The sequence below is a fragment of the Netta rufina genome, assembly GCF_964035555.1.
Source record: "Netta rufina genome assembly, chromosome: Z".
Classification (NCBI taxonomy): Eukaryota; Metazoa; Chordata; class Aves; order Anseriformes; family Anatidae; genus Netta; species Netta rufina.
The window spans coordinates 17,426,348-17,453,324 of NC_140126.1; the positions used below are offsets into that span (position 1 = coordinate 17,426,348).

Consider the following 26,977-nt stretch of genomic DNA (forward strand, 5'->3'; position numbering starts at 1 on the left):
TTTTATCAGAAGTAATCCAATCTGCACCTAACCTTCATTTTAGTGGGCTGAATAAGCCTACCTCTGGAAATGTCCTTGGTTTGCCCCTCCTCTCTAAGAGCAGTTCCTCTGTATCCTTGGGACACTGCATCTGCAAGTCTCGTGTTCTCCAGGCACTTTGGCCTCTTCACTTTCCTAAGCTCCTCAGATACACCTGGGGTGAAGTGGAGATCTCCTGCCGAAACTTATGGCCTTCTGGAAGACATCTGTGCCGCTTCAGGCTAAGCTCGAAAAGCAGCAGCTAGAAAACAAAACCTGCTCCAAGTGTTGTGTGCATTTGTGGCAACGTAAAATACAAATCAGAGAGAGAACACGATCATTTCTATTAAAATCATGTTTGCAGTTCTTCACATCTTTCTGCCTAGAGGTGCCTTTAAGAAAAGTTCAAGTAATATTTTTGCAGTCATCTGTAGGGACTAAACACTAGGCTGAAAATTGACAAGTCAGCAGTCGGCCTGGTAGCAGAATGCCTCCATGTGTCCCTCTGAATTTTGGGTTTACTTGAACTGGGTGCTAAGTCTTTGAAAATTGGATTTACATATGGCCATTGATAATTGTTTGCATAAGCATTAGCCAATAACTGCTAAAAATCTGCTTTTTGTCTTATCTATCTATGCCTAGGTTTTTGGAGCTCTCAAGCCTATCAGGTCCTACATCCAGATAAATGCCCCAGACCACATCCTACTGCAAGATTACTGTTGTTTTTTTCCCAGTCCTGGAGGATGTTACGACTGGTGATGGTAGCTTACATCTCTGTTGCCATTACCGACTGTTCATAGGCTGTCACATTCTACCACAGTCCTAAGGTATCATATTTTGAATTTTATTTATCTATCTATCTATCTATCTATCTATCTATCTATTTATTTTAAATGAAGGATTCTTTTTAAATATGTTTAATAGCATATTCTAATTCAGTGAGAAACAGAATATTGGGTCACTTTTTTCATTAACAGCTTCAAAAACAGCTTAGTCAAAGATAAGGACAAGAATATAAGCTTTGGTTTCTAAAGAAGTTGACTCATGAAGTCTAAATTAGTGGGAACAAAAGAGATACTTACCTAATTTTGTTTACACATAATTACGTTCTGTAATTTTGTTTTCTTGTACCTTCTCTGGTAGTGAATACTGTAAAGGGTGCAATGATAAGAGAGTGAGGAACTCCTGTACAGCATACACTAGTGCTGCTGTTTTACCCATACCAGCCGTACCCTTTACTGAATATAGGTTATTATATTAAAATATAAATTGGAGTATTTAAGGCAATATAAGTAAGAAGCCCTTCAAGGTAACTAAAAGACTCCTGTTTAATTATAGATTTATTATCACAGGTTTATTAAAATAATTCTCAGCAAAATTAATTTTCTTTCAAGGAGCAGAACACTGAATTATAAGAAAAGTAATATTGAATCATGTGCTAAGATATCAGCAGTGGTTAAATTGAATCAGTAAGCTTTGCATCTAATGAGTCTGGTTCCACAGCTATCCAATTAATGTATACTTGTTATGGTGGAGTTAGCCTGAACTAAATGCATATTACCAAGATGAGCTAGCTATATAATCAGTTCTGTTAAGACACTAGTTTTTTTTTAACCTGTTACTACCTGAAACTGCAATATAATGACTAAAATTTATTTGTCATTAAGGGCAGGGACTATCAAAGACTGAGATCATGTTTTACTACACATATCCGAACTGCAGGTAATTTCTCCTAAACAATTACAAGGTAAACTTTCTTTAATATTGGTTTATCCTTACTATGAAAAAAAAAAAAAGGACAGAACAAAAGCTTGAATGAGTGACTCTGACAAGCTAACACTGAAGAAATCTTATTAATTTAAAATTGTTGAATGGGCTGCGTGGCAATGCAGCCTGAAAACCTGAGAGAGAAAAAGAACATTTAAAAATGCTGTAAGCTCTAAATAAAACATAAAAATATTTTGTGTGTATGCATTGGGGGGGGGAGGGAGGACCATTACACGTAAGTTGGTGTTTGATATGTGGCATATAATTACAGGAAGTTTGTAGAAGGTGCCATGATACCTGTCAATTATCAGCAGGCAGAAAATGCAGATAACATACATAATTCATCAGCATACTGCCCTTTGTTGTTAAGCCGACTGATTTAGCTCCATAACATAACTGCTTATTCAAAACAAGACATTTAAATTCAAATGAAATACTGTTACCTCTTCAAAATGCATTCAGTTATTATACTGATTCAGATGTACATATATGCATTGCTAAATGTTAGCAAGGAAGAGTACAACTGCACTAATTTATATGTGCACACAAATTTGTTTTACTGTAAGGGAAAAGAGCAGCTATCAACATCAGTCAGCTCTTATATTATGACATGACAGAAATGCCTTTAATAGAAAACATCTAACAATTAAAATGATGTTAATGTCCTCAATATATTTATTTATTCTGTTAGTTTCACACAATTTATTTTAATAATTGCAAATATACTTTAATTTTGATAGAAAAATCAATGCAAATGTCAATTCAGCTTGATTTCTCCATCTATGGCATTTAATTGGGCCTCCTTGAAGTCAGATAATTCTTAATAAAAAAGCCATGTATCTAGGTAAGAGCTAGCCGCAGGTGTGAGTCAGATATGGTGGGGTATGTTTTCATGTTTTTATTCTGAGTGTGTGTCCTCACTTAAAATGAAAAAAAAAAAAAAAAAAGTAATAGAAATACAGAGGTTCTGGAAATTATAAGTTTCCATTGTTTGCACAGGAGAGAGAAAAAATCCATATTTAGTGGGACATTGATCTGAGATAAAACAGAAAGTTGAGTACAGTACAAAAAGAACAAGCAAAGGAAATAAATTAACCTCCTATTTGCATTTTTGTAATACAAGAAGGAGAAAATGCATGGTAAAACCAAAGGGACAACAATAGAAAGCTTGTCAAGGAAATGTGTTCTGTAGAAAAGAAAGATTTTAGTAGTTGGAGTTCACTCCCACAAGGCGAGTGGGAGCAAAAAGCTCTCCTGCTTAAGCAGGATTTCCACAAGGTTTGAACTTTTATGAGTGATGAGTGCATCACACCCATGTAAAAGGAAGCTGTGAATGTTCTCATTGCATATGAAGGTCTATGCTACTGTACTGAAGCTGCCACTACCTGATGGATGCATTTCCCTTACCAGGGGGTTGTGTGCATTTTCCTGTGCTGTGTCTGACTCTGGATAGGCACATACACACCTACAGCACACTGCATCCTGTGCATAACTAAACAAGCACAAAATCCTTCTGTGAGGCAAATCTTTTTTACTCAGAAAACTGCTTTCCTGTATCATCAAATTCTCAGTGAATTTTAGCTTCTTATCACAAGGTAGCTTTTGTATCAGCCCTGTCCTTAACTGCAGTGGCAACATGTCGGGTCATACATTTTACACTGCTGATAGCAGCAGGACCTGAGGGTGAAGAAGACAGTGGTTTGCCTGTTCCACCGGATACACAGCACTTGGCCTGGCAGAGATACTACAGCTGCTATGGTCTTGTGTAAGTGGGTTTGCGTTCTTTCCTCTGCTCTTATCAGGATGCAGCCCTTGCTGCCTGACATTCACGCGCTGGTCAGGCTGGCAGGATGTAGGCAGCTTTTTAAAGCAGCACTGGGATGGGAGGAACGAGCAAATTTCAGTATGAAACCTTTCACCAAAACACTGGGGGCATCTGGAGCTGGTGTGAGGGGTTGCTCGGACTAGAAGAGGTGAGGTGATAATCCCGTGCAGCTCTATCACCTTCCTCCGGCAGCTGATGTCACCGAGGCAATTGGTGTCACTCCAGTCTCTAGGTGTAGCTGCTCCACACGCAGTGGTGAGCACGCCTGACTTTTGTCAAACAAGCTTTGTAGGCTGGTCAGAGATTAAACAGAGTATGCTGGAACAGGGAAGAACAGGATCAGAAGGAAAGCAAAGGTTGTGGTTTTGTTTGGGTTGTTATTCCTCTGATTTATTTATTTATTTCCTTAAGGCAGCATAAACCAGCACTGACATGAAACCGAAGCAATAGAAGAGGGTAGGAATAAGACTCTGGAACTGCAGAAGGGAGACTGAGCAGATAAGGATGTCACGTGGAAGGAGGAGTAATAAAATCTAGTAAATCAGATGACATGAAAGATCTGATCGGAAAAGGGGAAGATGTGCCAGGGATCTGTTCCCTTTCTGGACTGCATTTAACTAAACACAGTTACTGGCACCTTGCCCTTGTTCTGTGATCCTTTCCAAGCATTATTTTTTTTTTTTTAAATGATGATGATGATGATCCCTTGTTTCTACTACTGACTTGAATGAGAATAAAATCACTCACAGCTGAAAGGAAAATCCTCCTCATTCAGCTTAGTAAAATGTTTTTGCTTTTGAAAAGGCTGTTGATGGGAATAGCAGAACAAGAAGCAATTGCCTACAACCTGGTTCACACATTGTTAAAAAAGGAGGGACAGGCTGCAAAATCAGGTTCATGGGAGGAGCTCATGCTGACCCCCTTCTCTGCATCTCAACATCTCCCAGAGCACAAGCACTTTCCTCCCCAGCTGCCAAGGTGAGAGCTGCATCACCGCTCCACTTTGCCTAGCTGTCACTCAGAGGAAACTATGCCTGTGCTGTTTCAGGGCTACGAATATCCCCTGCTGGCGTGACTTGAACCAAAGGAGAACAAGTATTGTAACACATGATAATTCACAGTAGAGGACATTAATTGTCGGTCCTCTTAATCCAGATATACTTCATATGCTTAAAATGTAGAATGGCATTGTTTTAATTTTTGCATGTGCAGCTGGATTCAAAAGCTCTTTCAGTCCTCCTGATGATTACATGGAAAGTTGTCCAGTAAATGTAGGAACATGTTATTTTTATTTTTTGTTTATCCTTCCTGTTCTCTTGTTTATTCTTGCTGTCTGGGTTCTGGAGCTAACTGATATCTCAATGGGTGGGGCATCCTTTGGCCAGATCCGAGTTGTTGCAGGTACCGAATCTTACTTTATATTTTATCATGCAAACTCACTTCTGCCATAAAATGCTGCCTATTTGTTCTAGCAAATACCAAACTGAATATCCATAATTAAAATCAGGTTTTGGATATGGCACTTTGCTTAGCTGCAAATAAATTCAAATTAATTTGTCAGCATGTCAAATAACACAAGTGTTGCCATATTTGTGTCCAACACGTAACATAGACTCTCTATCCATGATAGCACTGCAAAAAGTAAGCAGCTTATTTTGAAGCACAAGTAGAAGAAATAGTCATTTCTCCTAAGGGAGTAAAGCTGTACTCAAACATGCTGGCTGCACAAAGTATTTAGTATACTTACACGTTATTTGTTTACCCTAAATGTAAAAATTACTGTGCTGCTGATTATTTTCTTTAATTATCTATAGTTACACATATACACATTATGGGTACATGTATATATATGTATATATAATTTTCTATGAACATATATTCCCATGTAATGGCAAGATGGCAGGGGAATGAGGACTGGAAGGAGTGGAAGGCAGCCACTGTTTGGATGGGCAGAGGATGTTGTCCCTCTGCAGTAAGATGGAGTGACTGAGAGGCACACAGTTGTCAAGCAGCAGTGAATGTAAAAAAAAATGGGAGGCTGAGAGGAGGAAGTACAAGAGAAGTTTGGGGAGCTTCTTGTTTAAGCTTTGCCACCAACCTAAAAAGGACATTTTAGCTACCCTTGATGGTGTTTTATTTATCTTCTGTCACATGATTTGTATCATGCTTCTGCTTGCACCTCCATAAGGCTTGTGAAAGGCAAGAGTGTTCCTCTGGCATGGCTCCTTTGGCTCTGCTGGGTCAACAGCTCAGTCACAGCTATTGTCCAAAGCAACCAACCCACAATCCCCTCACCAAGCCCCACGACTGCAGTAGGACCTGGCACATGTTGTTGAAATCTCACTCACACTTTGAGATTGTAAACATCTAGTTTCTTTAGACTGGTTTGTCGTAACTCATTCTTGTTCACGCATTTGTAAGAAAATTTGACCACAGAAGAGGAAAGAAAAATAGTGCCCAACCCTAGCTTGTTCCCTCTGCCCCTATCCCCCCCAACAATTGGAGGGTTTAGGAATTAAGTGGTACCTAGAGATTTCTCGAAGTACGTATGGGAGTATTAAACAGAGGGGATGATGCAGAGGAAACATGAAACAACTGGCCCTAGAGTTAGATAAACCTTCAAGTAGCAGGAAAATAACAGAAAAGCTGATCTCCTAAAATCCACTATTCTGTTATTAATCAATGCTGCTACTCATGCATACCAGGAGAAGTTACTTTTAGGTCCAGATGGATATAACGTCCTTGCAAGGTTCAAAGACAGTCAGATCGGTGACTTCTGGGGAACAAGTTGGAATAAAATTTTATTCTTTTTCTCACTGATCTATTGTAGATGTTTTCTGAGAACAGACAGAAACTTCTGCCATTCAATACAGGTGTCCCCAGTGGGTGGCAGTCATGAAGTATGCCTGAGCCAGGCCTGAACGTGATTTATAAAAATGTGCTGTTTATATCTATGCCCTGTTGTTATTAATAGAAAGGGAGCAATTGCAAATAAATTTTTAAGTAACAGGGGAAAGCTTCATGCTTTATGGCACAAATAGTCCTTACAGACAAAATTGTGTAACATACTCCTGTAATGTAAAAATGATGATTTGTTCTGTGTGAATTGTTAAACCAAGAATTGTAAATAAAAAATACACTTTCTTCAAACGTGCTGTGATAGACACTTTATTTACAGTATCACATTCTGGAATAGGTCAGAGACCATGCTTTCTGCAAAACATTTCACAAATTCTTAACCATATTCTTGACATAGATAGTTGATGTGCAATCCATGCAATCTCCTATTACTTACAAGGTCAGATAGATACCAAATGTCAACCAACGTTCACGTGGCTTGAAGAAGAATATAGAAATCAGAACAAAAACATATTAAAGTGACAAAGCTAAGCAGCTGCTTTAAAATATAATGTATAATAATGATCATGGTCAGTATAAAGATATGGCTAGCTTCTAGCAGAGACAGACTCACGGGCTTTGCAAAAGGAGTGTTGCCTTTTAGGTCTCTCAGCAAAGTTGCTGTCAAGGGCTTTTGCAGTCTCTGTTCAACCTTCATTTTTGATAAAATACAGGACACTATCCCAGTTAGTCAGACACAGGACAAAGGACTTGAAGTCTCTAGTATGCAGTTGACTGCTGGCAGTAAGTAGCAGGTATTAAAATAGCTAGACTCGGGCAAATACTAGGCACTTATTTTTCAGATTAGTTAAAACAGCATCTGCTTTTTATTACATGGTTTTCAGATGCAGAACCTCAGATGGTATAAATTATCAAATCCATTGAAGTTGACTAGAACTATGATAATTTACACCAGATGAGAATCTGAACTATCACTGGAGATACAGCCTCACTTGCAGGAATCTTAAATGAGAAACGATGCCCAGTGGATGCAGCAAGAAGTCTGGAAAATCATTTGATCTGATTGTGTCAGTCAACCCATATGTTAAAAGCAAGGTGTGAGAGTCAGGGGAATGGCTGCCAGTTTGTAGATAGGATTTCATTGTAATTTAAAGTGCAGGTTACATGCTCCATTTTGTAGCAGAAACAACATGGTATCTATGGAGTTGAAACAGCCTTCAAGAGTACCTCAACCAGGAATGCTTTCAGCCTGGTGGAGCAATTAGATTGCTGCTAGTAACAATTGACTGTTACCACAGCACTTTGACATAAGCCTGGGGTGTCTCCCAGGAAAACCTCATCAGAAGTCTTTAAAAGACTTGGGCTGCTTCTGAAGAGAAACTTCCTTCAGTGAAAAGACAGAAAGCCAAACTGGAGAGAGGAAGACGGGAAAGATTTTGCCTCCATTCCCCACAGACACAGATCAAAAGTTGTTTCTTCAGATGCCTGTGAGAAAGGGTGAAATGATGGTCAAGGGTAGTTGCATGTAGACCAGCAAATACTGTGGTGAGCGCATGCATGAAGACACGAGACTCCCTTTAGGAGAATGCAAAAATCAACCGAGTCACCTCACAACAATTGTACTTTGGAGTCTCCTGTCTTAGTGAGAGTTGCCAGGCAGGTGGGACTTCCGAAGATCCAACGTTAAAAGACGATTCTTAAAAACACGCAATCCAAAACTGGAGTTTCCAGGGCATGGAAGCATTGGACCATCCACACAACAGACTCAGGCCTATGAAATAAGACCTGTCTGTGGAAATTGGATGCTTTTCTTAGCTGTAGACTTCCAAAGTAGTTTGCTTTTTAACTATAACCAAACAGTTATATAATTTAAACATGTATGAGGGAGTGCAACACATAACAAGTACTCCTCAATGAGTGGTGACCAGTGAAACCACACAGATCACGTAAAACAATCTGATGAGAACATAAAAGAGAAAAACTACTGCTAAAAGTGAATAAAGAAACTTCTCAGTAGTAAAATATGACTTTTTGGGAGCTTAGTTACTCACTTCATCTGAGTAGAGGCTGAGACCTGGAGCTACTAATACCAAGGTGAGCAATTAGCATAACTCCCTCCTGGTCAGTGCTACAAAGACGAGGTGACCAGTGCTAGCTACTGCCTTCATGACAGCACTGGCACTCTTCTTTCCGTTGACTTCTTTAATCATTTGATTGATTAGCTTCTGCAAAAGAAGACAGGAAAACACAGGGACTTTTCTTTGTTATTTTATTTTTTTTAATATATATATTTTTAAAACACATCCTTTCTTCATCGGTATCAAAGTATTTGAAGAGTTTGGGAGACTTGCATAAGACACTATGGCCAACTTTGCACCAAAAGGCTTCCACGAAGAGCTGCTATCAGGTATAAGGTTTCAGTCTGGAGGAAGATCAATAGAACATTCAGAAGATCATAAAGACAAATGTGTGGCAGCAGAGATACAAACATCCAATTCTTGTTAGGGATTACTTGGAATGCTGATCTCATTCAAACATGCTCCCCAACTTATTTTGAATTTCTTACGTAATTATACTCTGTTTTTAAGTTTTTGTCACTGCACAGAGGTCCCTTTTGTATAAGTTCAAATTCGGGTCAAGTTCAGAGAGAGAGGCTTCACAGCCATTAGAGACAGGACATTGTCTTTCTGCCAATGTGGTTTTGCCCCAAGCTGCAACAAGGCTGAAGTAACCATTGTAAGGGATCTCTGCATTTTTTATTACTTGCAAAAAAGAAATTTTCAGCCAGGCAAATACATCATTTTAGTCATCTATGAGCAAAGAGGGAATTGGTTTGCTGTAAATAATGATAAGCTAATGTTACTTATTATTTGCATTTTTTTCCTTTAATGCTAGATACCACTTTACAAGAGCCCAAAAATAAGTTCTGGACAAGCCAAAAGATCAGGTGTCCACATGGACATATCCTTGGTGCATTTAAAATCATGCAGGAATACAAAAGTTAATGCTAGCACTTTTAATCCAAACAGTATTCCGCCTTGTCTGGAATATTATAGAAGCACAGCTAACCAGATGAACTCTTAATTCCTAAGATTGTTGCTTAGAAATTTCAATAATTAGAAAAGGGTGTATTAAAGTTCCACACATGGCTGGCTGTCCTCTGTGGACACCTTTAGGACAGGCTTTTATGCAATCCGCATCCCTTGCCAGCCCATTTAGACAGGTAACACTACAGCTGTGAGCATCCATAGGCAAAAATATGAAGCATGTGGTAAGCCCATAGCAGAACTGAAGAAAGAACCAAAACCAGCCTGGTCCCCACAGGAGATTAGGCCAGAACATCTACTGTGACCATCTGGGGCTGATCAGCTTTGTCACACAAGTTCCTGAACCACCTAGTTCATCTAGAACATGTCTTTTAAGAAAGACATATCGTCAGGTAGAAATGAGTAGAGATGGAAAGGCCATTATAATTCTCGTAGAACTGTTCCAATGGTTAGATATCCATTGCTTAGGGAAAAAATTACCACACGATTCTAGTCAGGTTTTGTTCGGCTTCAGCACCAGCAATTGGATAGTGTTATGTCTTTGTCAGCTAGATTGAAAAGCCATGTCTTAAGTTTCTGTTTCACTGCAGATACTTTTGGACATTAGTCAATACACTTTTTGGTTTAACAAACCAAGGAAAAAAACTTCCTTGTATCACTCATCTTGTACCATATGAATCAATGATTTTTTACTTCATAGAATAGCTTGGGTTGGAAGGGACCTTAAGGATCACCTGGTTCCAAGCAGGATGGCTGGATGCTGCTGGATGCAGCACTCCTGGTGTGGCCTCAGAAGGGCAGAGCAGAGGGGCACAATCCCCTCCCTCCACCTGCTGCCCACCCCTCTGTTGGCGCAGCCCAGGATGCAGTTGGACCCCTGGGCTGCAGGCACACACTGCTGGCTCGTGTCGAGCTTTTTGTCCACCAGAACCCCCAGGTCCTTCTCTGCAGGGCTGATATGAGTGAGTTCTTCTCCCAGTCTGTGCGTGTGTCTGGGATTACCCCAGCCCAGGTGCAGCACCTTGTACTTGGAATTGTTGAACCTCATGAGGTTCACGTGGGCCCACTTCTCCAGCCTGTCCAGGTCCCTTTGGATGTCATCCCTTCCTTCTTGTGTATCGACTGCACCGCTCAGCTTGGTGTCATCTGAAAACTTGCTGAGGGTGCACTCGATCCCACTGTCTATGTCACTGACAAAGACATTAAACAGGACTTGTTCCTAGACAGACCACTGAGGGACACCACTCGCCACTGGCCTCCATCTGGACATAGAGCCATTGACCACCACTCTCTGGGCGTGTCCATCCAGCCAATTCCATATCCACTGAACAGCCCACCCTTCAATTCATCTCTCTGCAATTTGGAGATAAGGATGTTGTCTTTGTTTTCTTGCTCTTCTCTCAAAGATTTCTGTTTACCAACAGTCTTCTTGGATCCTAAACGGGATGAAGCAAATTCCAACAAAAATTGCTTCATTGACAAACACAGAACTACCATTGTCATTGTAGTCTCTAGAGATTTCTCTCTTTGTAGCCAAGAATTACACAAGTCTTTTTGACCAAAGCACCATGTTCAGGAGTTCATTCATTGTTATCTTTCTTGATAAATTCCTCTGCATCTCTTCATTTCTCCTCTAAACCCCCAAATAAAAACTCATTAACAGAAGAAAAAATCCAGCCTGAACTTTCAGTTCTCATTAGGTCCAGCAACACACGATTTTCTGAAGTTGAAAAAGGCAACAGCAGCATTAACTTTGCTATAACGTGACCGATTATTAGATCACAGGAATTATCTGCGGATATGGTTTTACTCCCTTATTTTTTGCAGCTGTACCAATACAGTTATTCAGAAATGATCTAGGACAATTTTGAAAGGCTCTAACACTAGAAGACCTGGAAGAGACAGAAAAAAATGAGTGCACAGAAAGAAAAGCACATATATATATATATGTTTTTTGCATGAGAACCATTAGCACTAGCAGCATTAAGGCCGCTTTGCATAAGTTGGGTCAGTTAGAGAGCTAAAAGATCCTCTGGCATGCGGATTGTCTGCACAGGAGAAAAACATGGTCTGCAAACTTGCTGATGATTAGATAAAAGTGTAGTTTGATTGATAGCAAACGCATACATGTGAAATGGCTCTGCAAGGCACAGAAAGAGTACCAGAAGTAGTGAAGCAGCTATGGTACGAGACAAGAATTTAAAAAGACTGGCTCAAAGTTCAGAAGTAGAGTAGAGCTATAGCATGGGAATGTTACAGAATTACTGTGAGATGACATAATGAATTAGCTTAAGCTTACAGCATAACTTCAGGCTTTAAAGATGACAACAGCCATAATACTCAGAGAATTCCAGAAAAACAAATTGGAAGGTCCCCTAAAACAAAAGGCTGTGTTTTCTATGAAATTTTGTTTTGAAAACAACTTGCTCAACTGACCTTCAATGGTCCTGAACTTGGGTGTCTTCTTTGTTCTTGCTTAAGCTCTGGTATTTGGTGGGTAGACTAAATGGACAGGTGAAAACTTAACCCCGCGGGAACGGGGTTAAGCTGAGGCAGGGGAAATTTAGGCTTGACATCAGGAGGGGGTTCTTCACAGAGAGGGTGGTTGCACACTGGAACAGGCTCCCCAGGGAAGTGGTCACTGCACCGAGCCTGTCTGAATTTAAGAAGCGATTGGACTGTGCACTTAGTCACATGGTCTGAACTTTTGGGTAGACCTGTGCGGTGTCAAGAGTTGGACTTGATGATCCTTAAGGGTCCCTTTCAACTCAGGATATTCTATGATTCTATGAAAATGACAGCCTGCTTTCACTGTTGGCAGGTGTATTACTTATTAGCTACCCACAAAACAATTGCCTGCTTGCATTCAACTTATAAACAAAGTCATCTAGGCTGCGTCATTGACTTATCTTTGTGGCATATTACATCTCCATCTTTTGAGCTGTGGTTATTAATTTTGTACAATCTTTGATGTCATTTAAAGCAAACATTAAGTTGTACATAGCCAAAATCAATTCCTAAAATAATATTAATCTGCTCAGTCAGAATCCCCCATTTGCTATTTTGTTTTCAACTGTCAGTTAACCAATGTTCTACTAAGTAACAGGTGATATTAGCAAAACATATAGAAAGTGCCATGAAGTAGTAAGACAAAAAGTCAGGAAGAAGTCTAAGAACTACACAAACAGTATTGTGATGTAAACACTGTATGTTTTATCAAGCGTGTTGTCTAACAAAACTGTGGTCGGATCTATTTTTCATATACCCATAGCTCCCAACATTAGTTCTGCCAATTTCCTTTACTAGCTTCTTGATTGGACTGATATAAGTTACACATTTTTGGCCGACATAGGTGCTAGACTGATGACCAGTAATCATCTGGATGTTGCCCTTTTTATAGCCGGTACTCTCAATTTTGTCAAGTCCTCTGGATTGTCTTTACTAGTATCAAATTTATTGAGAACTAACAGTAGCAATCCAGATAGCTGCTCAACCAGTTGGAATGTAAACGCTGATTTAAGTTATCTCAACATGTGACATTTTAAGCCTAGCTCTGGTGGCTAACATCTTCCTGAGTTACTGCTGGAATACAATGTATTTTTTTACCTTCTGAAGTGATAAAAGTTTGGGTTTTTCCCATATATTCCAAACATAGAAAAATATCTAATTAGTCATTTATATTTTACTAGCAGTATTTCCATAATTTCTATAGAACCATATTATTCTTAGGACTAACATAACCCACCCTAAATGTATCACTTTCAGTCATGAGGGCAGCAGGGGACATGAAGGGTGCTGTGTTCTTTGCAGACGTAATTGCCTTTTACAGCACTGACTCAGAGGAAGTAGTAACTCTACATAAAATATTCCATCAGACTGGCTGATGTGTTATCCCAAGATGGTGTGCTGAGGCAATAAAGAGCAGTCACTGTTCTGAGCATCTGTTGAAAGGGCAGAGTCAGCTTAAAATCTAGCCAATTTTCAAAAGTCAGTTAAAAGCAGTTCTGTATTTTCCTACACATCTCCTAAACGACTTGTGAAGCTTATTTACAGAAACATGTCTTTCCTGCTATGTGACAGATGCACACAGAAGAGGGAACTGACTTAAACAAAAATGGTGAAGCTAGCCACAGATAAAAAAAGTGCAGGCAAAAGTAACCAGGGAAATATTTTTGTTCAGGGTTACTTGCAACAGGTTGTAGCACTGTCATCCAGAAATGCGCAGCTATGTTTGACTCTGCTCCTTTCAGAAAGAAGTGACCTGTAAAGAGACATGAAGAAGCGATGTATTATTGAGTCCATCCTCACTGTCAGACCACGATTCTCCATGTAACAGACTTCTGCAAAAACTTCACACAACATGCGACAGCAACAAAAATCAGTTACCAGACGATGTTTATCAACAGTTTATACTGGGGACAACAGAGGACTGACTATGATCTAGAAAGTTCCTTTTACATTCCCCTCCATATTTCCATTCAGCCAGGCTTTTCTTTTCTTTTCTTTTTTTTTTTTTTTTCTCTTTATATGTAGAAATAGTATTTGTTTTATTTTATAAGTAGAACTTTCATCTTGTATAGGAATTATCATTCTGTATTTTTCCCCAAGTGAACTAATTTCAACTATCTTTGCAGTAAAGCTGGGCATAAAACTCTAGCTGTATTCGTATTTTTAGCTATACTTATCAGAATCACCACTGGCTATTAATATTTACACCATTAAGTTTTCACTCATCAAGGTAAGATCTATACAAATGACACCACAAATATTCTTGCTGAGAGCACTTCAGCCAAACTAGCAAATTTTGCACAACGTTCTCTCTGCAAACGGTGAAGCGTATTATCATCCAGACTGTAGTCTGAAACATGCTTTTTCAGTTCCCAAGCTACTTTCAAACAGTTGTCTTCGGAATGCTAATTTCACTCTTGTGTTGGCAGATCCATGCAGAGCGTGTCATGAATGTTGCCATGGTTATACTCCCCATTTAGTAAACAGGATGAAATAAGCCCACATTCAATGGCAATAATGCAACTTAGACCAATCCCCAGTTACTCTTAAAGTGGCTCCTCTTCATTTACACTTCTTAAAAACCTGAGTCAACACAGGTTGCAGATTCATTTCCAAGTTGCTAGTATTAGGGGACACTATCCCTTTCAATAAGTGCTCAAACTGAACAAACAATTTTTCACTTCATGGACCATCTCTGCAGACAAGGCAAGAGACTGAGGAAAGGGAAAAAGTTGCCTTCTTGCCCTTAGCAGATGTGGTGACTGCAGCTCATGAGTACCAGATGCAGGTTGTCACCACAGCATCAATTATCGGGAAGGAAACTGCAACTTTTGTAAGGCCCAGAGCTATTTTAGGATTTTTCTGATGCTAGAATCAGTCCAGGGTGGATCCAATTTCCCTGGCAGTAAATGCCATTTAGAGGGTGGAGTTGGCAATGGACTGGGTTTATACACCAGATCATCCTTCAGCTCTTACTCACATTAGTTCTGCCCTTCTCTTCCTCAGTTCGTCCACTCCTAACTCACAGCCTAGTGATTTCTTATTTTCTTTTTTAAAGATCTCTAGCTTTCCTAGAGAATTGCAAAAGCAGCCATTCAACTGCAGCCAGTAAACGTTTGTTTAAACAAACAAATGAACAACAACAACAACAAAAATAAACACACAACACAAGCAAAACAAAAATCAAAGCCTTTGTATTTACAGAGATAAAAGGCTGAGAGGAGGCTACAAAACAGATCAGGACTGGTTATCCAAGTGAGCACATGGAGAGCTGTGGTGCCTGTGCTGTGCCCCGAGCAAAGCAAACACCGGACAGCATCCGTCAGGTTTTGCTACTACTTGGAACCATGAAGACATGGAAGAAGAACTTGATTTTTGTGCTGGCTGTAACAAAGCCCTGACAAGCACTTATTAAAATTACTAACTGGGAAGCAGTTCTGACATAGGGTACTGGAGAGATTCATCCTTATTCTCAGTTTGGGGAGCGGTTACGGAGCATCAGACCTTTACTGCAACTGGATAAATTCAGAGGCTCCGCAGAGACCTGTCCCTGTCCAGAGGCTCCATTTTTTTGGAACCACAAAAAAAAAAAAAAAAAAAAAAAAAAAAAAAAGTATTTATACATGAGCAGACCGCAGCAGATTACTATCCCTCCTGCTCAGGGATCGCAATGTTTGCAGGATGACTGATGGTGACAACTGCCTAAGGCGGCAGTCAGCCTGACACAGCGTCTCCTCCAGCCTCCGAACCACACCACGCGCGGGGCGGTATCTGCTGCCTCTGAAGGACTCCAAGCACAGCCCAGCAGAGGACAGTGTCTAGCAAGAAGACAGCTGTCCTGTGAGCTCTGCCTAATTTACTGGAGCAAAGCAGCATGGAGACACGTTAAGTATCAAGGGGTCCTTTCCTGTTCAGTAGTTGTAACTGCTGAATTCTTGCCACTTCTGGCATATCCCACTGGAAGCAAAGCTCTAGCTTTCTGGAAATATATGAGTGCATCGTGCCGCTGTTATTCCAAGTGGAGAAGTGAAGCGGAGGCATATCTCCCAGCTCATCTTAATCCCCGGAGCACAGAAAAGGAAAAGGAAGAATGCTCTCCCTTTCTATTCAAAGCAACTTCAAAAGTTAGATGCTATTAGTGACAGACTGGTAGGAAAAAAAAAGAGAATTAAATCCCTGTCCAAGAGACGGATTCCAACAAAACCTTTGAAGCCACTGAAGTAAAAGGAAGTACTTGGTTCTCTGACAAAATTTTACTGCAGAGCCCTAACCATATCTTATCTCTATCTTCTGAATTTGATTACAAGGCTTAGCCTGAGATATTAGCTCTGGTACAATTTCAAGATTACAGGGCAGGAAGAGTAAGAATCAGGAAGGCAACTGGATGGAACATTTACAGGCTGTTTGTCAGGAAAGAACTACGACGTACCACGACCTGTCAGTACCAACGGGTAGGTACAAAGGAGGAAGAAAGCACAGAAACAGGCAAATATACAAAGAAAACACAAACAGTTGGTATAAAGCAAAGGTGAAATCATACCAAGATCATCCCAAATCCACATCGGTAATCTGTGTTTAACTCAGAAAATTGAGGGCTCCAAATGGATGAAACATTGCACAGCTCAGTTACCTGGTTTTGCAGGAATAACATGATAAAACAGCCATACATCAGTCTAATTAGCACTTGGACTACAAAATTTCTAATTGTTTTTAAAGCCCCGGAACAAATGCTGAATTCAATTTGTTCATCCAAACCTGCTGAAGCACCTTTAGAAGGCACTTTGCTTGAGGATGCTGCTACATATACTGCTATGGGGCTACGAAACTGGAAAGCAAACAAACAAAAAACCAACTCCACAGAATGATCTACCCTCACACTAGGTCTTTACCAATTACTCTTCAGTGCACAGCTCCCTTTGACCAAACGAACCTTAACCAGGTGGTAGAGCACCACTTCAGAGCCATATGGAACATCTCGGTCTCTGATTTCATAGGGTGTCTAAGTTATACAGGAGCCCTCGTGTTTAGACTGATCCCTTGAAAGCCTGTCTCTGATACAAACCAAGAGGAGTCCGTAAATCCTCACTGGAAGTTTCAGTCCTAGCAGAGGGAGAGACACATTTGTAATATTTTTTTTGAATGTTAGAGGATTGAGGGCTTAACAACCAGTAATCAAAGCTTAAATGGACCGTTAAGAAAAAAGTCCAGTTTGGTTTCCCCAGTTTGCTAAAGGCAATCACTGGTGGCAAAGTTAGAGGAAGCAGATATTGTAGCCAAGCTTTTTAAAAGAATGCTGGTTGTTTAAACAGGAACCATTTAAGTGTTGCTTAGCTATCTCTGACTCCCCCTGCCTCCATGCTTTCTGCAAGTCCTCCGTTATAGTTTATAAAGGCACGGTAGCTCACAAAAGACTGGCAAATACCAGAAACAACGGCTGGCCAGGTAGCCAGCCATCTCCTCTCCCTGCACTGCCGTCTTGGCTGTGCTGGGGGAGGCGGGGAGGCGGCAGCACAGCCAGGGCCCTGGGGACACGCACCACGGGCAGGAGTTTCAGCTCCTGCAGGAAGCATGCGTTTTCAGTTTATTTAAGCTGTTTACTTGTGGGTACAGCTCTCTCACCATCACAAATGAATCTGGACTCAGACTCCTTGAGATGGGAAGCAGAGATTTTATTTTTATTTTTTTTTGCTTTAGAGCCATTCTACCAGAATTTAGTGTCTCGGAAAATGCTCCTAAGAGAATTTTTAGTGCATGTAGCTTCCCTTTGGCAGGGGTGAGCATCTGGGAAAGCAAAGCCTTTCGCTCCTGATGCTGGTGGACTAAAAAACTCATGCAGTGCTTCTATCCGAGAATTAGTACGCTGCCTGCCATGGCGAAGGAGCTGTTTGGTCTAATTCAAGGAAGTCTCAAATAAAATGCAGTTTAAAGGGAGAAAACTGGAGAAGGCCAAAAGGAGGTCTGTTAGTGCAGGATGCATAATACCCACAGGAAGGCAGTGCCACGATGTCTCCACCTAGGCCACCAGCAGCACAGCTTTGCCGACAACCCCTCGCTGTTGGTGCACCGTGCGGGCAGAGGTGCTCTGACACGTGCTGGCAGCCCTGCCGGCGCCATTTTGCAACTCATTAACTTTTGAACTGGCCTCTCCCATCTGTGGTGGAGGATGTCTGACCAGGAGAGGTTAAAGCTTCTAGAGCTCTGAGGAATCATTTTTTTTTTTTTTTTTTTTTAACTATTATGAATTTTTAAGCATTATGCACATACCTTACCCTGATTAAGTCTATGTACTTGCAGCTAAAAGTACCTAGAAGACAATTATTTTACAAACGGAAAAGTTTTTATCAAATTGATTTGCTTTTATTTTGGTATTAGAAAAACACAATCCTTTGAAAGTATAGCTTACAAAAGCTTATGAGAGGAATAACAACGTTTTCAGTTTGACTGTTCACGAGTTCTGTAACTCAGAAGTTCACAACAAACCCAGGGTGATGTTAAATCTATTTTCCTCTCAGAGACAGCATCTTCTGCTTTTGACTTTTTGCAAATGGAAGTAAGTTAAAACTCCGAAGAAAGCTGAGACAGCCTTATTTTGCTGTTCGGAGCCTCTGAAATTCTGAGCCTTGTAAATCAGTTACATGCGTTTAATTTTAAGAAGTCACTTGCACATTATCATTTTACTCGTAACAGTGATGCTTTTATCCCTAGTAACTCAGTAGTGAGCTAAACTGTCCCAACAGATATTCCAACACAAAGCTCCTTATAAGGAAGAAATAATTCCTTCCCAGGGTCTATTCTCAATAAATGTAAACTGAATGGGCTCATTCCTTGAGGAAATACAGAGCAGCATTAATTCACAGAGCTCTGGGACTCTGGCACACACAATGCCCACCCCTTTAGCCCATCTCAGAATGACTTCATACGTCAAGTATCAAGCCACAAAAAGGCAGAGGACGCAGAAATGAATGTCAAGAGGATTTAGTTCAAATTAAGATGTTTATCTCTTTACGTTATTTTAGAATAGCGCTAAAGCATGCTTAGTATCTTAAGTACATTTTCCTAAATGCTTTTGGATGCTAGCATCTGACTCCAGTTTTAGAATCATCATGGAATTTAATTGGAATAAAAAGCTGGCCTTTGAAAGGGCTCTTTCAGTGCTGCTGGTTTATTTACACTTTAATAGAGAGACTCTGAAGTCTTAAAAGAGCTCGCAATATTTATCCGAGAGTATTTGATTTTATTTAAAAGGCTAGTAAAAGGCAAGCTTTCTGTTTTTGACTCCTGAAATTAGTTTCTGAACATAACCAATGAAACTATTTAAGAGAACGTTATAAACCAAAGAACTGATTGTGCGCTGCTTTCTTCATTGTCCAGTCTTCATCAACGCTCACCACTACTGTCTTTTTCTCCTGTGCTTGAATTTCCAGAGTCACTGCAGTGCAACGTATAGCGATATTCACTACCTTTACCTACAGCGCTGTTTTTCAAGCTTTCCAACAATATATGTTAAAATACATTTGAAATCCATAAAACCAACAGCTTTTTTTTTTTATAAGAACTGCTTTGTTATCTCAAAGTCCTTCACGAAACAGGTTAAAAAAAAAACAAACACCACCTTATTTTAGCACCGTAAATTCAGCTATTTCAGTGCACCAGTCTTTCTTGTGCTTGATTATTTTAATGCCATCACCTCTTGATGTTTTAATTAACGCTTATCACTTTTGCTTGTGTCTTTTTGTAAAGCTCTAGTTCTAAGAACCATCTAGCATCCTTTCCTCAGTTTATTCCTTTTTCTCTCTGACCACCTATGCTCCTCATGTTTAGAAATATTCTATGCAGTGTGTGAATCTAAAACGCACAAGTCTTTATCCGAACGGCTGTTCTTGTTCTCATCTTTACAGAGAAGTTTTAACCACCAGGGAGGGTGACTTGCATTGGCCAGCATTAGGTTGTCTGCAATCCATTTTCCACATACAGACCATTGTTTGCTTCATACAGAGACAACTGGGCAGCTGCATGCGATCTTTCTTTCAAATCAGGGTAACTGGTAGAATGCTCTGTCCTTGCGTGTGTTACTGCGAGGAACGAGAATGACTGCAAGCAGCCAAAGGCTTTGAAACATTAAGAACAAATTTCACTGAGCGGTCGCCAAGGGTACTTCTCCAAGTGGCTCACAGAGCAGACTTGGATTAAGTGCAGGGGGTTAACCATGTTAAGGCTGCTTCTTCTGCAGCTTTCCTTCTGTGCGACCCCGGAATGCAGACCTTCCAAAACTGTGAGGCAAAAAAAGAGGAGATGAACGCTCAGCTCAGCAAGGTCCTTCCAAAAGGAAGGACCATCCACCGAAAGAGAAACTAGCTACAAATTTATATACAGTTAAGGGACGGCTTTAGCACGTTTTAATTTTTTTTTTTTTTTCTCCCCTGGAGTTAACACACCCTCCTGGTTGCTTTCAGAAAGCTGGAGGAGCTCAAGCGGCAGTGCTGGCAGGACAAAGGAACTTCAGAGGAGAACTGGCACGCTGCTACGTCAACGCAGAAGGAGCCCAAGGAGGAGCGTGGCTGCTGCTTACGGCACAATTTCAACAGCAAAAGATGCCATTCGTGTACTTCCTAGCCCAGGAAGGAAAAAAGCCTCCACAGCACCCCGTGCAGCTGCCAATATTCACAGGCTTCACGGCAAGCAGCTCTTCCTGCGCGGCAATGCTCCCGCTGCAGCAGGGGGCTCGGAGCTGCCAGGGAGCAGCCGCTGCCCCGTGCAAAGGGCACTTCCAGCGGCACCTGCCTAAAACAGGAGCAGCCCCAGAGCAAGGGGGACAAAAACTGCTTCAAGACGCGAGAAACTGCGAATAGCGAGTGAGAGACGGGACCAAAAGTAAACGTATGTGTCCGCTGGTAACACCTAACCGCGTAGCTCAAGCTCGCACCGCGGTGCCTGCTTCCTTCCCCTGACCTCGGGATGGCCACGCTGGCAGCGCTACGATGCTTACAACGCCCCCGCCCCGTGCCTGCAGCACTCGGGCTCCGGGGCACCTCCAACATTTGCTGGGGGCTCGGCGAGCTGCCGGGAGCCACACCGGGGAGCAGCGTGAGGACAAATGAACCAACACACACACACACACACACACAACACCGGGGGGTGCGATGCGGGGGGGTCGGTACCTAGCGATGCGGGTCCGCCGCCGCTCCCAGGCGCCGGCCGAGGCTCGGGGGGCAGCCGCGGTGCCCGCCCGGCGGCCGGGGGCTGCTCGCGGGCCGCCCGGCGCCGCCATCTTACAGCCGGGGCGCGGCCCCGCCGCCGCTACCGTAACGCCGCGAGTGCGCCCCCCGCTACCGTACCGTATTCCTCCTACTGCGCGCGCCACCCCCGCAGAGGTGACCGGGTTGAGGGAGGGGAGGGGGGGGGGGGAGAGGCGGGGCCACGCCCCCTTTTTCCCACACCGCGCGCGTGACGTCAGCGGGGGCCGCGTCCCCGCGTATGTGTGTGTGTGTAAGGGGAGGGGGGGGGGCGCGCGCCCGCCTCTCCCCCTCCCTCCCCTCCCTCCCGTGGGCGAGGCGCTGGCCACGCCCCCCGCGCGCACCATATAAGGGCAGGAGGGGGGCGTGTCCTGCAGCGGCGGCGGCCGTCCGCCCGGTGCCGGTTATAGGCTACCGCCACTTCCGCCGCCCGCTTAGAAGCGGCGCGATCATGGCGGAGCGCGGACAGCTCCCTCCCCCCGCCAAGCGCCTGTGCTGCAGACCCGGCTACGGGCCGGGCTGCCGGCCGGGGCAGCGGGCGGGCGGCGGCGGGGGGCCCGGCGGCGGGGCGCTGTGCGCCGGGCCTTCGTCGGCAGCCGCCGCCGCCTCCTCCTCCTCCTCCTCCTCCGCGCTGGGGCTGCTGCCGCTGGGCAAGACGCAGAGCCCCGAGTCGCTGCTGGACATCGCGGCGCGCAGGGTGGCGGAGAAGTGGCCGTTCCAGCGGGTGGAGGAGCGCTTCGAGCGCATCCCGGAGCCGGTGCAGCGCAGGATCGTCTACTGGTCGTTCCCCCGCAGCGAGCGGGAGATCTGCATGTACTCCTCCTTCAACACCGGCGCCGACGACCCCGCCGCCGCCGCCGTCTCCGCCGTCTCCGTCTCCTCCTCCGCTGTCTCCGCCGCCGGGGGGGCCGGCACCGCGCCCGCTGGGGCCGCCGAGGCGGCCGCCGACGAGAGCCGCCTGCCCTTCCGCAGGGGCATCGCGCTGCTGGACGGCGGCTGCGTGGACAACGTCCTGCAAGTCGGTGAGTCACCGCGCCCACGGGTGTCCCCGCCGCCTTCCTCCCCCTCCTCCTCCTCCTCCTCCTCCTCCTCCTGCTCCCCCCGGCGCTGTCCCTTTAACAGCCGGTAATCCCGCCGGGCTCTGCCCCCCGCGCAGCGCCCACCCCCCGCTAATCCGGGTCACCGCCGTGTGTGTGTGTGTGTGTGTGTGTGTGTGTGTGTGTGTGTGTCCTCCGCCCCCCTCAAACGGGGTGTGCAACGGGGAGGGGGTGTCCCCCCCCCCCCCGTCCTTGCACGCTCACACACACACACACACACTTCTTACACACGCACTCGCACGGAGCCGCCGCCGCCGCCGCCGGTGGAAATGAATCAGCAGAAGGCGGCACACGGGGGCGGGTTTGGGAAAAGGAGGGGGGGGGTGTGGGGGGGTCGAGGTTACGGTGGGGGGAGGAATGCGGCGTGCTCCGAAATGATAATAATAATAATAAAAAAGAAAAAAAGCGAAAACGGGTGCCAGACCCCCCACCCCCCCCACCCCCATTTGGTCTGCGGTGCGGGGGAGGAAGAGGAGGAGGAGGAGGAGGAGGGTGTGTGTGGGGGGGGAGCCGCGAACAAAGGCATTTCTAGGGCAGCAGCGAGCCGGAGGGACGGGGTGTGTGTGTGTGTGTGTGTGTGTGGAGGGGGGTGAAATCCGCAGCGTGTGTTATTTTTATTCTATTTATGTATTTTATTTTATTTGGGGGGTGGGGGGGTGAGGAGCTCCGTGACTACAGCGGTGACAACGCTGGGGGGGGGGGGGGCTGCGCTTCCTCCTGCTGGAACAATGCTCCCTCCTCTTCCTCCTCCTGCCGCCTGCCTTTAAAGGGGCACGGAGGTGGGTGCCCTATTCCTGTGTGTGTGTGTGGGGGGGGAGGACGCCCCCATTCTTGGGGGTAGGGGGCGAGGAGAGGCGTCCCCCCCCTCCCAAAAAAAAAAAAATCCAAACACGAGTGGGAGACCCAACTTCCACGGGGGGTGCGCTTTGTGGCTGGCGGTGCCCCGCGGAGGAGGCGGCGACCGGGCACTTTGTTCCCATTTTCATGTTTATTTGCGTCTCTTCCTTCCCCCCCTAACCCCCCCCAACCACACACACACACACCCCGCCCCCGAGGGGAAGCCAGACAAAAGAGCCCGGTGAATTATTGTGTGTTTTCTTTTTATAATTTTTTTTATGATGATTATTATCATTTTTTTTTTTAAATATGGTTTAACCCACGGCGCGTCCTCTGTGCCTTTTGTTCGTGCCGGGCTCTGTCCCCTGCTCTGCATGGCCATTTATTTCCCGAAGGGAAGCTCTCCGTTCCCATTCCTAGGCTCGCTGCCCTTCCCTCCAGCCTAGAGGGAGTTCAGCTCCAAGACAATCACTTATTTTTTTTTTCCCCCTCTCTCTAAATCTAATTAACTTTCTTATAAGTTTCATCTTTTGGCTTTCTCTCTCTTTCCAAAGGTCTGAGGCACATCTGTGGTTCCTCAGGACTGGCAAAACCAGAAGTAGGGCTTTTTTACTTTGGTTGGCAGCACTGAGTTTTTTTTTTTTTTTTTCCTTCCACATTTGCTTGCACTTGATTCTGTTTGCAAGCGATGAGGAATGACAGGAGCGCACATAGGGAGGGTTTCTTGGCTGATTACATTTAAGCCAGGAATTCACTGTGAAAATAAAGCCAAGGGGCGATAAATAAAAGATGCAATCTTCCCTAGGAGACAGACACCCAGCGTGGGCTTTGCCTCGCTCGCTTTCAGCGGTGGAATAGGCCTCAGTCAGTAGTTGTGAAAGGGAAAAAGTAACTTTTTGTATAGCTTCTAAAGGGGAGGGGCGTTGAGTAATGTTGGCAAGGGTCAACATGAAGAAAGAAAATATGCATAAATACAACTGAAGTGTTGACTGCTGCTTCTGGAGCCCTTACACGCATTCCAAACAAATGCTGAAAATACATATTTTATTTCTCTTCTTTTCCACCCTCATGCGAGCCTCCTTTGGAAAGCCGTGACAAAGCCAGTGGTGGGAGCCATCGACAGCGAGCGCCTCGGCTCTTCCCATGGCTGGGGTGGCCGGGCTGCTGGAGGGCACCGCTGGCACGGGTCTCCTCAGGAGCAGGGAGGTGCGACCGAAAGCAAACTGAACTGGGGCGAGTTAGGTTGGGTGGGGAGCGGGATCGGCGCCGTGCAACGCAGCTGAATGTGTGGCATTGAGGCAGGCTTAGCGCTGAGTTTGTGTAAGCGCGTGTTTAGCAGCCATATAAATGTGAACCTATGTTCTTTGCAGTGTGAGTAATGGAAACTCTGTAAATGTTTACTGTAGTACTATGGAAAAGTGCAGCTATTGGACAAAGTACATTTTATTACATATCAGCTGTAACAGGCTCACTTGTAGTGCTGACTATTGCCATATACAGGGGACACCGATATGATTTGCGACGGGGACGCATAAATTTCACTTAGGTGGTAGTTGAATGGATTCATTTGCTTCTGTATTTTACATTTTAGTCTAGCCCTGCATAAACGTTCAGACAATCTTTTCACAGCAACTCATTTCAAGGAAAAGAACTTCAAAATCCTGATGTCTACGTGCTGCTGGAAGTCTTCACATGCGTCTGCTTCGTGCCCCCAATTCGTCTCACGCGTAAAATTCGTCTCACGCGTAATGCAGAGAATAAAAGGGAGTTGACACGTTAGTGATATGCACAACCCGTGTTCTTATTACTCAGGTGGTAAGGTGGTCCATGAGCCATTCAAAATGCAATGGTCTTCTCCTAGCATCGTAATTAACATTACTTCATTTTGAAGGATTTTTATCTAGAGTAGTGGGCTTCAATATTCTACTTGCGTCTAACTTATTGATGTTCTTGTAGCCTTTTTGATATGTTTCAACTGGATGTAAAGATTTTTTTAGCTTGTTTGAAAAAAATAGAAGGCATGTTCTTAGAACAAACCATTTCAGCAGTATAAAATGGAGCTTTTCTACTATATGTGTTTTCATGTATTTCAAGACGAGTATTTTTAGTAAAAGTTGCAGTCTAAACATGAAAGCGCTGGGTAAATACAACAATCTGGAAGAAAAATTAGAAATCGGCTGTGCCTCATTTGGCCAAATTCGTGAAGATGCCAGGAGTGAGCAGACAGTTTTAGCTGGTGGAGTGTATATTTGGTTTCCGAGGTTAGTCCCGAATTAGTATCCAGCGCCGTGCTGCCGTCACGGCGGTGCTGTCAGGGTTAGCGAGAGGTGTGATCCCTCAGTGGTGCAGCTGGCCTGGCGAGAGCCCCATGCCCTGCTTGGGGAGAAGAGGAGAAGCCCCCGTGCCCCTGCTCGAGGACTTTCAGCTCTGGGCTGCTCTCGCTGTAGTGGCCCAAAGCTCGTCTCTGCCGCTGAGCTGCATCTGCATTAGAAGGACCTGATGTGTTTTTTTGGTATGCTGTGTAAGTACTCCTGGCACATCCTCATCTGCCTCTAATTTGAGGTTGGCTTGCCCGTGCTGCACGGACCTTGCTTGCTCATACGGGTCTCCCTTTAAGGTGTTAGAGTCCTCTCCGCAGTAGCATAAGGCTCTGTAATCACCGTAGTCATGCCTCTTAGGTATGAATGGCAAGAGGGTGAGTTGGAGGGAAGAAACTCTAAGCAAAGGGAAACAAAGTAAGGAATTAATTGACTGGTGCATACCGCAGCTCTGGAATTAATGTTAACGTTGGGAGGTGGAAAGCTACCTCGTCTGGGGGAGAAGGGTTCAGCTGAAGTGTCATCTGCTTGGAGCTGCGGGTTCACTTGTCTGAAGCCCCTTGGTGAGTTGTCATCAGAGATGCAACCAAAACGCTTTATTTAAGAAAAATAAAGTAGAATTTCTGAAGTGCAAAATAATGCGAGGAAATACATTGATGTTTCTTTAGTTGATTCCTAAATGAAGTTAAGACTTGGGACTTTTTTCCTAATTTTCTTTTGATCAGAAGTATTTATCTTCTGACTCAGAGGTGTGTTTATCATCTATTATTCCAGCTAATTATTCCCCCCTCCCTTTTTTCTCCTTTTTTTCTTTTAAACAAGAATGAGCTGCAAGGTGGTGATTGCGTTCGAAACCAGGAGAAGCCATTTTTAACCAGGAAGAGAAGCTTTACGAGACACTCCTGGTAACTGCTCTCTGCAATTCTGTCTGAATGGGGTATACATGTATCGTAATCAGCAAATTTCAGGTCCTTCTAGTAGATGATGATTCCCGTTAATCATTTTTGTCCTTCATGGCCATCTTTGCCCAAAACAGCATGGAACTGTAGAGCACGTAAAACAAGTGTAATTTCTCTTCTTTGAGGGTTTAATTGTTTCAGTACCAGCAGTATAATGTGAAACACCTTTTGGTTGATTAAAAAAAAGACAAACAACCAAAAAAAAAAAAAACCCAAAAAAAAACCCCAACACATCAGGTATCTTATTAGCAAAGCTGGAAAGGCGCCCTTTAGCCAACATGGCGATCTTCGATGATGCTTACAATATATATATATCTATTTGTTGATGAATCTTGTAGGACATATGGTTTTAGTAAAAAGAAAAAAAAAGTAATCGCAAGTAATATTAAATGATGTGACAAAACTAAGGCTGTCATTTGTGGAGACACAGACATTGTGTTCTGTGTTAACTTGTTGGCATCCTGGTATGCTTGGTGACCTTTTTCCGCGGGGAGAAGGTTGCGTTAAAC

At 43.7% G+C, this 26,977-nt stretch overlaps 1 protein-coding gene and 1 long non-coding RNA gene across 3 annotated transcripts in view; one reads left to right on the top strand and one right to left on the bottom strand.

The window, feature by feature from the left end:
• Positions 1 to 8,721: 8,721 nt before the first annotated feature.
• LOC311221607 lies at positions 8,722 to 21,315 on the bottom strand. Its single transcript, XR_014619320.1, has 4 exons — positions 21,183 to 21,315; positions 13,703 to 13,777; positions 11,953 to 12,172; positions 8,722 to 11,408 (listed from the first exon to the last, which is right to left on the bottom strand). It is a non-coding gene; the product is annotated as an uncharacterized lncRNA (long non-coding RNA).
• A 339-nt stretch (positions 21,316 to 21,654) lies between these two features.
• The window catches only part of ZSWIM6 (zinc finger SWIM-type containing 6), a gene marked incomplete at its 3' end in the record, with an annotated part of 112,703 nt that continues 107,380 nt past the window's right edge, over positions 21,655 to 26,977 (top strand). For both annotated transcript variants that reach the window (XM_084304907.1, XM_084304908.1), the window contains exon 1: positions 21,655 to 22,279. In XM_084304907.1, coding sequence (XP_084161033.1) covers positions 21,709 to 22,279 — 571 coding nt within the window. In that variant the 5' untranslated portion in view covers positions 21,655 to 21,708. The remainder of the gene's footprint in view (positions 22,280 to 26,977) is intronic.